This window comes from Rhinolophus sinicus, chromosome 17, assembly GCF_057876585.1.
Source record: "Rhinolophus sinicus isolate RSI-liver-muscle chromosome 17, RSI-T2T, whole genome shotgun sequence".
Taxonomy (NCBI): domain Eukaryota; kingdom Metazoa; phylum Chordata; class Mammalia; order Chiroptera; family Rhinolophidae; genus Rhinolophus; species Rhinolophus sinicus.
Window position 1 is genome coordinate 186,170,370 of NC_142517.1, and position 12,666 is coordinate 186,183,035.

Consider the following 12,666-nt stretch of genomic DNA (forward strand, 5'->3'; position numbering starts at 1 on the left):
AGACATCTTCAGCATTCAATATTAATAGGGTTTTTGGATTTGCTGCTTATAGTCTTGTGTAATCATAGCTAAACAAAACTATTAATATGAGTTTGATGACTAAGCAAGAGTAGGAATTTTTTTATTTCTTAAATGATGGAAATTAATAGTTATTTAGGCAATCAGGGCAAAGCTTTTCACTGTTAAAGTGTAGAAGTAGGTTCTCTTGAGAAAAGCATGAATTTAGTCTAGGCTGGGAAAAAATTTATTTTCATAAATATACCAAATTGCATTGGAAATATTTTTGGTGCTTTTTCTAAATCTACAATGTTAGTGAGAATTAAAGTATCTGTTTATGAATTTCTGTAGAATCCCATCAGGGAAGACCTGGGCCAGTCATTACGTTCGCTCCCCAATACTACCCTGGCCTTCTCCTTGCTAACTGGTTTCTAGCTAGTTCAGTTAGTGTGAACGCTGGTGGAAGCACAGAGGGTGGGAGAAAGGAATAAGGGGTCTCTCTCTCTCTCTCCCCCCTCTGGTTGTGTTTTCATGACTGCAACTCCTTACGGTCCCAGGTCTCCCCTGGGCAGCCCCTCTCTCTGTGCTCCCATCTTCTGCCAGGCAGTCCTTACGATGGTTTTAGCTGCTGCCAGGCTGCCCAGCTTGTGGGTTATGCTAACACTATTTCCTTCCTGCATCCAGACAACCCTAGAGAAAGAAGCAGCTTCCTGCTGTGGCTAATCTCTGAGTTGCCTTGCCATTTCCTGTTTGGCTTTTCAGCTCCTCCATCACAGTGTAATTAATTTCTTGTATTTCATTCCTTCTGTTTGAGATAAAGTAAGTTTCCAGTCTGCTTGACTGGACCCTGAGTCCTATGGCACTCCCCATTCCCCATGCGTGGAATAGGATAGTGGGACTGCACATCACACAATCGTATAGTCCACTAGTTTGGGTAAACTCATGAACAACTAAATGCATATATGATGTTTCACTTAAATTTAGCTTTATGTTATTTACTCCGTATCTTTCTTTTGGATCCTCCCCAACTTTGAGTCACTTCCTACTCTAAGTCTTTTTATATGAAGATGTCAGAATAATGACTATCAAATGCTATTTCATGCATATTACTCCTTTGTTCAAGCACCTACAGGATATTTCTTTGGTGAAACACAGCCATACTCCTTAATCTGGTTCTTACAGCTCTCTCTCAATAATTTCCCTCCATCATTTCCTTCTTCCCGTATCTTTATAACCTTATATCCTATGCTATGCTCCAATGAAGCCTATCTATTCCAGTCAAACTATCTTGCTTTCCATTCTTAATATTCAATTTCCTGTTCTCTACCATTGTGTCTTCACTAAAGCAGCAGCACCCTTTCTTATCATATCTTTGACATTCATAATACCTTATACAGAATAAGAGAAATAACTTCTAATTAATAATGCATCATCACACACGTGTGACTTCTCTGGATCTCTCTCTTCTTAAATGTTGACGTTCTCCAGGATTCTAGTCTAAGATTTCTCATTCTACATTCCTTTTGGGGGGGTGGGGGGCAGGAGGGATGATCTCCATTCTGATGTGTTTCGGCTCTAAATCTGTGATCCCTAAATTATATATTTCCTCTATGGACTGTCTCCTGAGCTTCAAATCAGCTCACTAAACACTTGTATTTACAGCTAACTAAACCCGTCTACCTGGTTGCTTGCAGGCATATCAAACTTAAAATGTTCCAAGTTTAACTTATTCGTCTTCCCTCACCATCCTCAGCCCTGCCCCCTTTCCAAGATTCTTTAGTTTTAATTAATGTCACCTCTTAACTAGGAAACTGAGCCTTGCTTGACACCTCCTAAAAGCTTGCGATCTTTGATCTGTCAAATCCTGAAAGATCTCTTGCGTCTGCCCTTCCTCATCATCTACATTGCCTGTGTCTTTTAGGAGGCTACTGTTAGAGACCATCTTTTCACCTTCATTACCTGCGTCTCCTGGCTCATTAGTCCTCCAACCAAACTGGCTTTCTCTTGATTCCTAAGACACACCAGGCTTACTCTTGTCTCAGAAATATTTGCATTTACTGTTCCTTTTCTCTGGGTTCTTCACAAAGTAATTTCCCTCCTTTTGTTTATTCAATCTAAACAGGTTCTTTCTTACCCCAATATTCCCTATCATACAGCCTGCTGTTTATACCCTTCATTATTACCTGATCACAATTGGTTAATATTCTGTTCATTTGGTGAGTCATTTATCATCTGTCTCCCTCACCTGAGTTTAAGCTTTGTGGTCATTGTGCACTCAGCAGATTATAGGTGTTGAGTAAGTACTGTTGCATAAAGAAATCAGTGATGGAGTGAGTGAATGGAGCAGGGACTTTTGTCTCTCGTCCAGGTCCTCAGCATCCCACCATGCACAAATCTGATGATCTCACTGTCCTGCTAAAAATCCTTTGATGGTTTTAGTTTCTGTAATAGTCATTTTAATAGTTAGCAAATCTTCTTGAGATTTATAATTGTGGCAAGAACAAGAGTTGAGAATCTTAAGTTTAAGTTGAAACTGCAGAAACAGGTAGCTAGAAGAATGAGCTCCTTACCATCACTTTCTGGCCCAATGAAAGATCAAAGCTTGGAGCCAATGTTGGTCAAGTACCTATTGTTTTAAATTTCATTACTAGGCAGACAGGGAAGTGAAGGAAGCACTGGGCTATAAACCGGAGGATCTGGGTCCCAATTTTTGCCAGTCACCTGACCTTTCCAGTTCTTAGTTTCTTCAGATAGGAAATGAGGAGATTGCACAAATAATCTCCAAGACGTCTTTCAGCTCTGTAATTCTATGATTCCCAGGTACTAGACTATTATGTCCCAGAATTATGTTTTGAGCATTAAATTAAATTATATACATATGTGTGTGTGTGTGTGTATACACACACACACAAATTGTATTATATTTGCTATGAGTGTGGCACCTTCGTTACAGAGCAAGTTGTACTTGGGCTTCAGAAATTGTTGACGACCATGATGATGTGTAGCTTCCAAGTATCATTTGTTTCTTTTTGCAAGTAGTTTCAGGCGCAGTGAAAATAAGTGGCATATCGAATGATAGTAAATGGAATAAAAGGTGAAGGAGGACAATACATTTTGTCTACCATGTTGGGTGCTTCATGTATGTTGTACTTCAAAATAGGCTTATCATCCCATTTCCTAAAGGAATACTTGTCCAAGACTCTGCAGCTGTAAGTGGTAGAGTCCTTTGGAACATACCAGTCTGTCCAGCTCCCATCTACTAGTTTTGCCTGCAATCCTTTCATACTTGGAAGCATCTGGGGCCAAATCTCAGCTCTGGCTTTACCTCTTGGCCATGATCTGAACACTAACTCACTTCTCAAGCAAAGGGATATACATGAGCAGCAGACGGCGGCCTTAGAAAAAGTGAGTAGGATTGAAAAGAGAACTCCTGACTGCAACCTCACCTCAGTTCAGGAGCTCTCCGTGGATAACTGAAATTGCTTGAGAGCATCCCTGATTGTTGCCGCTGGCCTCTTTCTTAACAGACTGTCAGCGAAGCCTGGGGACAAGAGGACCTGTTGCAACTCTGAGTAGGACTTAGTCTTAGTGGTCAGTTCTCATGGGCCCTAATCTGCTTCAGGAAAGGAGATCACACAGTGAGAAAAAAGCACCTGACTCTTAATGCAACATCATTGGAACAGTTTCTATGCTTTGGGTTGGTTTATTTATTTTAATTTGTGTTTGTTTTTAAAAAGAGACACGAATTTCATGACTCAGGTTCTTTTCAAGAAAACATAAACCAAGGTAGGATATTAGAATTCATGGAGTAGAATTCAGTATAGGAGGGGTGGTCTAGTTGAATCACTGTGCAGACTTCTGAGTCTTCCTTACAGAGCAGGTATAAATAAGGACATTTCAAAAGGCTGAGAGCCTGCAGTACTCCCTTCAGGGTGTAGAACATTGTTATTTGTGCCTTAGGAAAGTTACAGGAACAGTCAACCAACGAAAACCATCAGGCAAATATCTCTCAAGAAAAATACATCCTTGTCATGTTAAACAATAAACCAAACCCTTTGGTTTTAAATATGAAAGGGAAGAATGAAAAATCATATCCATTTTTTTTCTTCTCTTATGATATCACTCAGGCACCTGCTTACATAAGGAAGCTAAGAACGTAATCTATTGCACTACTTGCTTCAAGGGTCTTAGGAAGATTATCTCCAATTCAATTAATTTTTTGTGATAAATAATGCTTGTTATAAATCATTCATTGAAGGGTAAAAATATTTTCTGTTTTAATAGTGCAAAACATCAGAATGAATGACTGTCCAACAATATATTAAAAATTATCATACTTTATTCAGTATATACCTAATGGTACCTGACATTTTTGTTAGAGATTTTTAAGGCAGAGCAGTTTAATAATATTGGTCAGGATTATTGTTCTCGGTATAACATGTTTTCACTGGCTACTCCCAAGCTTGTTATGCTGTTTGGATAACAAATGTGAAAATATCACACCACAGGCAATATTTACCCATACAACAGGCAAAACAAGAAAATGGAACCCAGGCCTAGAATCCTCTAGTGTTACTCAATCAAGGCAAATTATTTATTGTCTTCTGCCCAGTAGATCCCATGGGGCATGAAATATTGATTTAGGAATTTGCTGGGCATGAAATGTCAGTGTGTTGCAACTATGTTCTTTTACATAACTTCCTAATATATGATAAATTGTTTCAATCTATGCTGTGATAAGGCTAAGAAATTAAATCTGGTTAATAAACATAAAAGAAAAATCCTAAACTTTTTCTAATTACTAATTTGAGGTCATTAAAATTCACTCCATGGTTGCAGGATTGCACAATGCAGTGTTTATACCCATGCCTAGCTTCATCTCTTCCTTCATCTCACAACCGTACAATCTCTGCTGCATCTCACAGGACCTGATTCCAGCCTTCCTGGGAATGGAATTCGGAGTGACTGGTTATACTTCATGGTTCACCTCGGGCTTCTGAAAGCCAGGACATTCTCAAAGTCAGGGCTGTTGGTATTGAGGAGGAGCTAAAACTGGGCCAAGAGGAAGTTTACAGTGTGAAGAAGAGCAGGAGCTATTCATAATCTGAGCAGAAGAAGAAGACTCTGAAGCAATTGTGGGGGGGGGGGGGGAGCAAGCCGTGAAGCATAAAGAATGGCTACCTGCAAAGTTATTTTATGAGCTAAAATTTTGCTCTGTACAATTCTATATAGCCATATATTTAATATTAGAAGTAAAGTCACATATTAATGCACAGCATGAGTATGTATTTATTTGTTTGCTCTACTCACTTGGTACTTTTCATGGAAGATCAGCATAGCAGTTACTGAAGGAAAACTCTGGAGTCAGACTGCCTGGGTACTAACCCAGCCTCTGCTACTTTCTGAGCATGTATGTGGTCTTAATCACCCTTGATCTCGGTTTCCTCATCTCTCAAATTAGGATTACAAAATTACCTCTATTGTAAAATTATTGTAAAGGAAAAAAAAATATATATATGATGCATTTGTATATATATATATATATATATATATATATATATATATATATATATATACATATGTAATACGCATGTCATATATTTTTATATATGTATTTTATATTCACCTGAAACAGTGCCTGGAATATATCTAAATCAATAATGTTCAGTGGAATTATCAACTTCACTGTTGTTTTATACTTTCTATCTAACTTCTCACATCTGTAGGCCTTGTTTTCCCTACTCTCTATAAGCTCCATGAGGGTTGGGAAACAATCTTATATTTTGTGGTGGCTACATTTTTTTTTTTTTTTTCTTATCCCATCTGTTGAGGGTTCACCTTTCCCCTGCTCTCAGTGCATATGATTTAGTGGCAGGTGAACCAGGTCTGGCCTAACACTGTTGCATTCATCTTACCAGAGGGAGTATGTATGACTCAAGCTTGGATATGCAAGTCCTCACCAGAAAAAGGTTTGCTGATGCCTGAGATGGCTGGCATTAGGCTGTGTAAACCCGGAACACTGGGAGTGGCCATCTTTGTCTTCTTTGCAGAGGTCCTGCCTGAAAATCAAGACAACATCGAGGAACATACAGCCAATAGGTAGAGAGAGGTGGTCCCTGAAGACACCGTTTGAGTTTCAGGTTTATCTTGCCTCAAAAGAGTGCTCTTTGGATCTTCTGATTTCATGAGAAAATAGATTTTGTCTTTATTTAAATTTGTATTAGATCTGCTACCAAATTATACTAATATAGTTTTTCAAATCAACTTGGTCTGCATGATTCTCTTTGATGCCACTGACCTTAAATAAGGCCCTGTACATAGAAGACAACCAATATGTACTTATTGCATGTATGGATGAGTTAAAAATTTTAAAACTCGTAAAGTCCATGAGCCCATTAATTTAATCTCCTGTGCATTACCATAGTGTTCTATGCAACTCAAGTTCAATGTAAGTGTCTTGACATAGGAACAAATCCTTTTGTGGAGAAACACATGATGTAGCCCTGAGGATCATGTTGGATGAAGGAGACAGCAGAGAAAACTGCTTGAGGAGACCAGACATTTAGCCTGGGAAGAACGGATTTCCTTTCGGCATAACTAATTCCATGGTCAGCTCAGTCCCCAACCTCGCTGAGCACCTTCTTCATTCACAAAATGGGAGAGTAACATTTTATTTTCAGGGTTGATGTTAAGCTCAAAGGAGATCCTTGATGTGTGAGCTAAGAACGATACAGGTGTTATTTGTTGATTTTTTTTCTCCCCAGATACGCCTATTGCAACTGGTTATACACACCTGCCAAATCATGAACCTAAATGTGTTTAAAATTGTTTTTCCGGTCAAATGCACAACATTTCAGAAGAATGTATGTAAACATACGCGATCCTATCTGGGTCTGGAATGTGACTTTTGGGGGCATACTCAGTGTCCCGCCTCTGTAAAAGGAATGGTTCCACTGCTAGGTTATCACCTAGAATACCTTCCGTTTTGCGATTTCAGGGCTCCAGAGGGCAGATGTAATGCTGTGCTTAAGACAAGTTCCTAACAGGCCCTCTAGCCATCTCTGCAGTTCAGTACCTGTGAGCAGCCACTCCTTGGGGTGTTTTGGGTGGGCGTGGCGAGAAGCACCTGCTCCGGGGCTCTCCTTGAATCTTGCTCCAATCCCTTCATTTTAAGGGTGTAACTCTGCAGTCTCCTAGCTATTCCCTCAAGTGTGCTTTATGAGATCCGGTTTCAATCCCCCGGTGGGTAGCTCTCAGGTCCCGTTACAATTCCCCAGAGCTTCGTGTGTGTGCAGGAGGGACACAGCTAGGGAGAGACCAAGTGAGGGGACTAGGCTCCCGGGCTCCAGTTACCGCCCGGCACGGCCCCCGCCCGGCGCCGCCGAGTGAGCGGCCGGGCCGGGGAGCGCCGCGGCCCCTTTAAGAGCCGGGCCCAGGCCGGCCCGGGGCCGCGGGAGCCCACAGCGCGGCGCGCAGCGGAGGAGTTGGGACCGGCGCAAAAGTTTCCTCCCAACTCCGGCCCCGCGCGCCGCTGCAGCCGCCCACTCCAGCCCGGGGCCTGGGGCCGACCCCGCCGCCGCCAGGGCCAGAGCCAGGGCCAGGACCAGGACAGGGCCAGGCCGGCAGTTTCGCTTTGGCGCGCTCTGAACAGCCACCTCAACCGGGCCCTGGCAGGAGCTGGAGCAGGAGCTGGAGGAGGAGCCCGGACGCCTTGCCGCCGCGTCCTGGCCCCCCTGCCACCTGGGAGGTAGATTAGATCTTCCCCCTGCCTCCCTCTCCCCGATTCCCGCCCCCCCGGAGACCGCCTGCCCGGGGCGAAGGGGCGCTGCAGCGAGCCCCGGGTGCAGAGGGGGTGCCGGGGAGAGGCGCCCCGGGTTTCCTGGCCCGCCTGTGCTGGGAGTCCCCCGAGAGTGGAGGCTGCACCCGCGGGGCCAGACACCTGTTCGGCCAGGCCTGGCGTGATCGCCAGGGGCCAGGATGAAAGTGACCGTATGCTTCGGCAGGACTTGCATCGTGGTGCCTTGCAAGGAGGGCCAGCTGTGCGTCCGGGAGCTCACGCAGCAGGCGTTGCAGCGGTACCTGAAGACGCGAGAGAAGGTGAGCGCGGCGCGGCGGGGGGCGCACGCGCGGGGCAGGAGGAGGAGGAGGGCGCAGCTGCGGCGTGGGATACCTGCGAGCACACGGAGGCCAAGGCACCTGCCAGGTGTCCCGATGACTGGGTGGCGACACTCAGGGTACATAGAGCACCCAGGCGACTGGATTTGTCACACTACCTGGGCCACAACTTTTGAATGTTGCTGATATAAGTGACCTGGGAGTCTTTGGCCATTTGTGGGCCTTGCTTCTCAAAGGGCTTTGGGAGCAACCACAGCATGGGAATCCCTTGGGGGTCGTTAGAAATGCACAATCTGGTGCCCTGATCCAAGCCCTCTGCCTCAGAATTTGTTTTTAAACAAGTTCCCAGGTGATTGCAATGACCCCTGGAGTTTGAGGAGCACTCCATTAGAAGTGGTTTGAGAGAATTGCTCTTAAGGCCCTTGAAGGTGCTGCTAATCTCAGGTGTGATTTTTGACCCGCTAAGGCCCACTCAACTTTGGCTCCTTGGACTTAGACAGCTGATCGGTGCAAGTGATAGATACTAGGCAGTTGTAACTGATGGTGCCCTTGGAATTTCAGCCTCATGAGCTGTCCTCCTTAAGTGACTTTGGACAGGAACTTGGGTGGAAGGATGCTGTTTGCTTACACCAACCAGTCTACATTTCGAGTGTTTATAGTTTAATGCCACACATTCTGTGAGCATTTAGTACGTGTGTGGGCTGTGTCAGGTCCTGGATAACTACTGAAATGACTACCAAGACTATCCCCAGCTCTGTCCCTGAAGTCAGAAACAAGTAAAAATTAAGTGAAGCTCAGGAGGAGTGTTTTTAATGGTCGAATGCAGGTTCAGAAGACTTAGCTGGGTGCTAGAACTCATCAGGTGTTTGGGTAACATACCTGGACTCTATATCTTCTTCAGTGAAACTGTTAAATGAAGGCATTAAAGAGCACTTTTTTTTTTTTAAAGCCTCAAATGGATCATTTTGTGTGCCTAAACCCTCCTGAAACAGGACAAGTCATAAACTCTTGCTTTAGAGGCCAGTGGTTCTTTTAATGTTTGTTCTCATGCTGTGAGAACTGTAGAAATAGTGTGTTGGCCAGTTTAATGAAGGGAAGATGTAATCTTTTTAAATGTCTTATAGGTTATCCAAGGCATAAAAATGATTTTGTTTCTTCCACATATATAGTTTAGGCATTTAAGAAAAAAATCTCCGCAACTTCTGTGCCTCCACTAAGAATTATTACACAGAAAAATAAAAATTCTACTCTGGATAAATACGTGTTTATGTTGCCTTCAATCAAGGGTTTGAGAATTGTATAGTGAAAGGTCTGTAAATATATTAAATATAATACCCAAAGCGGAAATCTTTACTAATGGAATTGAGCTAGAGGAGGGAAAACTGAAGTGGGCTATAATCTATATGAGTACCTGCCCTATTTTTTTTTTTGTGTGTGTGTTACGATAGTATGTGCTGTTTATATTGTGTAATTCAGTTAAACTGAGATTTACACAAGTAACCAATTGTCTTTGAAGTCATATTTCACTAACTTCTGAAAGTAAGCTAAGGTTAATAGTAACAACATTATTCTAGACTAATTATTAAAGTAGATCTTGTTGAAGGATTGTCTGAATGATAAATTATTTTTATTTTTAGCTCATTAAAAATAATTTATGCCCTAAAATCTTGTATATTTAGAAGTTTAGTACCCATGTAACAGAAGTAACAGAAGTAAGCTGTACATGTATAAATAACATACAGGGAACTAACTGAACAATATTTAATGCGTTGTAATTTGATCTTAAAAGGTGTTAAAAAGCTGTTGATATTCTGGGCTGAAAACATAATTTATAATATCACAGAACCCATAATGTAATTGTATTGATCCAGTTTACTATTATTACCAGACATTACATTTTTCTGTTTACATTTATATATTAGTGAATGTGACATTTAAAGGTCACCTGCAGCTTTAAATCCTCCCTCCCTTCTTTGGCTTTTAAAATTTCAACTTAATAAGTGGCAAGTGATATTTTTCCCCTCCCAAAATATTCCTCTCCCATAGTTTCAGTTTAAATAATATTGTAATTATAACAAGGCTTAACTAATATTAAATGGTATTTCCTAATGGAACTAAAATGTCAAGAAGTACTCTGACAAATTCTGTGCTTTTATCCATTGAATTTAGAAAATAACGGGAAAAGACCAGAAATGTCAAAATTCAATTTGAAAAACAATCTGTCAGAAATTCACTTTCTTTAAATCAGTGAAAACAATTTAAAAGGCTCGTTTCCCTGGACAACAAGGTTTTAAACACTGCATGCAATAATGACAACTAACGTGAGTCATGCTTACCCTGTGCAGGCACTGTTCTAGGAGCTTTACATGTATTAAGTGACTTACTCCATGAGGGCAGGCGCTATTATTCCCATTTTACAGAATGGGGTGAAAAGAGACACAGAGATATGACTAGGATGTGCTGGAATTGGGATTTGAACCCAGGAACTGTGTCTTCAGGTCATTAACTACATAGCCCGGTAGGTTATTATGCATTGGCGTTTTATGCATTGGCATTTACCCACCTTGTTCATTTTTAACAGTTTGTTTGTTAAAGACCATTCCATCTACAAACTGCTACAAGAATATAACCTAAAGATAGCAATTTTGTTTCTTGCAGAGAGGTGGGACATCCACAAGTTCCTCTTGATTATCTTTGATAGTACAGATATACATGTTATAAGGGAGAAGCCGAATTTCTGAGGCAAATATTATAAGATTCGTAAACCAAGTATGAAAAATATTCCTGTCCAATTACAAATGGAAAAATGGGCAATATCTCTTAGATATGCAGGTTGAGACTACTGTACAGAGACAAATTTGGCGGGAACATGCATGTAAATTAAGTCGGTTTCTTCCAGAGCCCTGAATAATTTAGATGGGAGAAAGGCAGATTTCAAGATTGAGGATAGACTTGAGGCTTCTAAAGTTTGGAGGTTAAGTGAAGGCCAAGGAAGCCATTCTGGATTTTGTGGGCAGCATCAAAGAAGTATCCACTTCCTGCTGAGAAGAAACAACGAAAAGGGGTATTTGTGGAATGTGGGGAACCAGAAGTAGGTAGGATGCTGAAGAAACTGAGGAAGGCTTTAATTATGTTGTGAAATCTGGGACTCTGAGGTTTCTGCCCTCTCCCCACGCCCTCCCATTTGATGAACTTTATTGGGGAGGTGAATTGACTAATAGGCAAGAATTATAGGATCACTTGTCTTGGGATTCTGGTAGTTTATCAGTGTCCTGGGCTCTAAATCCAATTTAGTTAAGTAGTTAGTGGAAAGGAGATTGTCTTCTTAAGCAGTCAAGATGGAGATCCTGAGTAATTAGTTAAATTTATCATCAAAATTACGTGTCACAGGTGAGGAGTAATCGAGCCATATCCTGCAGGGGCTCTCGACCCTGGCTGATTATTAGTCACCTCTAATTTTAACATTTAATATTTTAAACAATACAAATGCCTGAGTTTCTTTCTCCAAGATTCTCATTCACGGGGTTTGGAGTGGAGCCTGCGTATAGCTATTTTACTAAGTACTCTAGGTGGTTTTAATACCCTGCCAGGTTGAGAACCACCAATCTATGGCCACTAATCTTGGTATCACTGAACTCATTTGATTTTAAACTCTTTTTATGGCAGACAACTATGTTTTAGGCATCTATAGACCAATCTGTCATTAGGAACTGTCCCTTTTCTCGTACCTTGAATGAATTCTCTCAGCAGGTGCTCAAATAATTTATTAAATTGAATATATATACATATATATACATATATATATATATATATATATATATATATATATATATATATATGTTGAAGTGGATAAGGAATGACTTGTTTGGTAATGAGAGTGTTAGTGTATGCAGAAGTTGAAATGAAGGAGATAATATGAACATTGAGTTCATGGGATAATGTGTGCTGGAATTTTTCAGAAGTTTCTTTGTGGATCTGACTGCACGAGAAACCTTTCTTTCTCGTAAGGAAACATTTGATAGACTTTTCGAAGTGAATCTCTTCTGTGTTCAGATATTTTGAATAATTTGTTTTACAAGTGGAGACCAGCTTTCCAGATCTAAACAAGTTAAGAATAACAACTCTATTCCTTGATTAATTGTGGCATCAGAACCTAAGAGAATTTGTGCAGTAATGCGAAGCTGGTACGTTATTGTATTGGGCTCGCCTGGAAGAACAGGTTAGCACTCTTGAATTCCTGAACTGTTGATGTCTTGTTTCTACATTTTAAGGTTTCTGTATACATAAACTAGGACCTGCCTGGATTCTCAAAGAGCTTCTCAATTTATTGGGCCCTGACTTACTTGAGTGCTTTATTTCCTAATCAGTTCTCTCCTTTCCTAACGTGTGGACTCGGTGTTCTTCCCAGCACGTGGACAGGACTGATACACCGTCAGCGTGGCCCTTGTTTCTCACTTTGCTTTGGTTCTGCTACTTGACATGCATGTAGCAGCCTCTAAGTTTGCAAACACAGGCTTGTGAGGCCTGCTGTGACCCACAGATTTTTATTTTTAT

The 12,666-nt window shown here is 41.3% G+C and overlaps 1 protein-coding gene across 2 annotated transcripts in view; it reads left to right on the plus strand.

Annotated features, from left to right (window-relative positions):
• The first annotated feature begins 7,291 nt into the window (after positions 1-7,291).
• PARD3B (par-3 family cell polarity regulator beta) overlaps positions 7,292-12,666 on the plus strand; it is a 950,721-nt gene continuing 945,346 nt past the window's right edge. Inside the window, exon 1 of one of the 2 annotated variants that reach the window (XM_088794694.1) lies at positions 7,292-8,094. In XM_088794694.1, coding sequence (XP_088650820.1) covers positions 7,975-8,094 — 120 coding nt within the window. In that variant the 5' untranslated portion in view covers positions 7,292-7,974. The remainder of the gene's footprint in view (positions 8,095-12,666) is intronic. The other variant, XM_019726886.3, reaches the window with a different exon arrangement.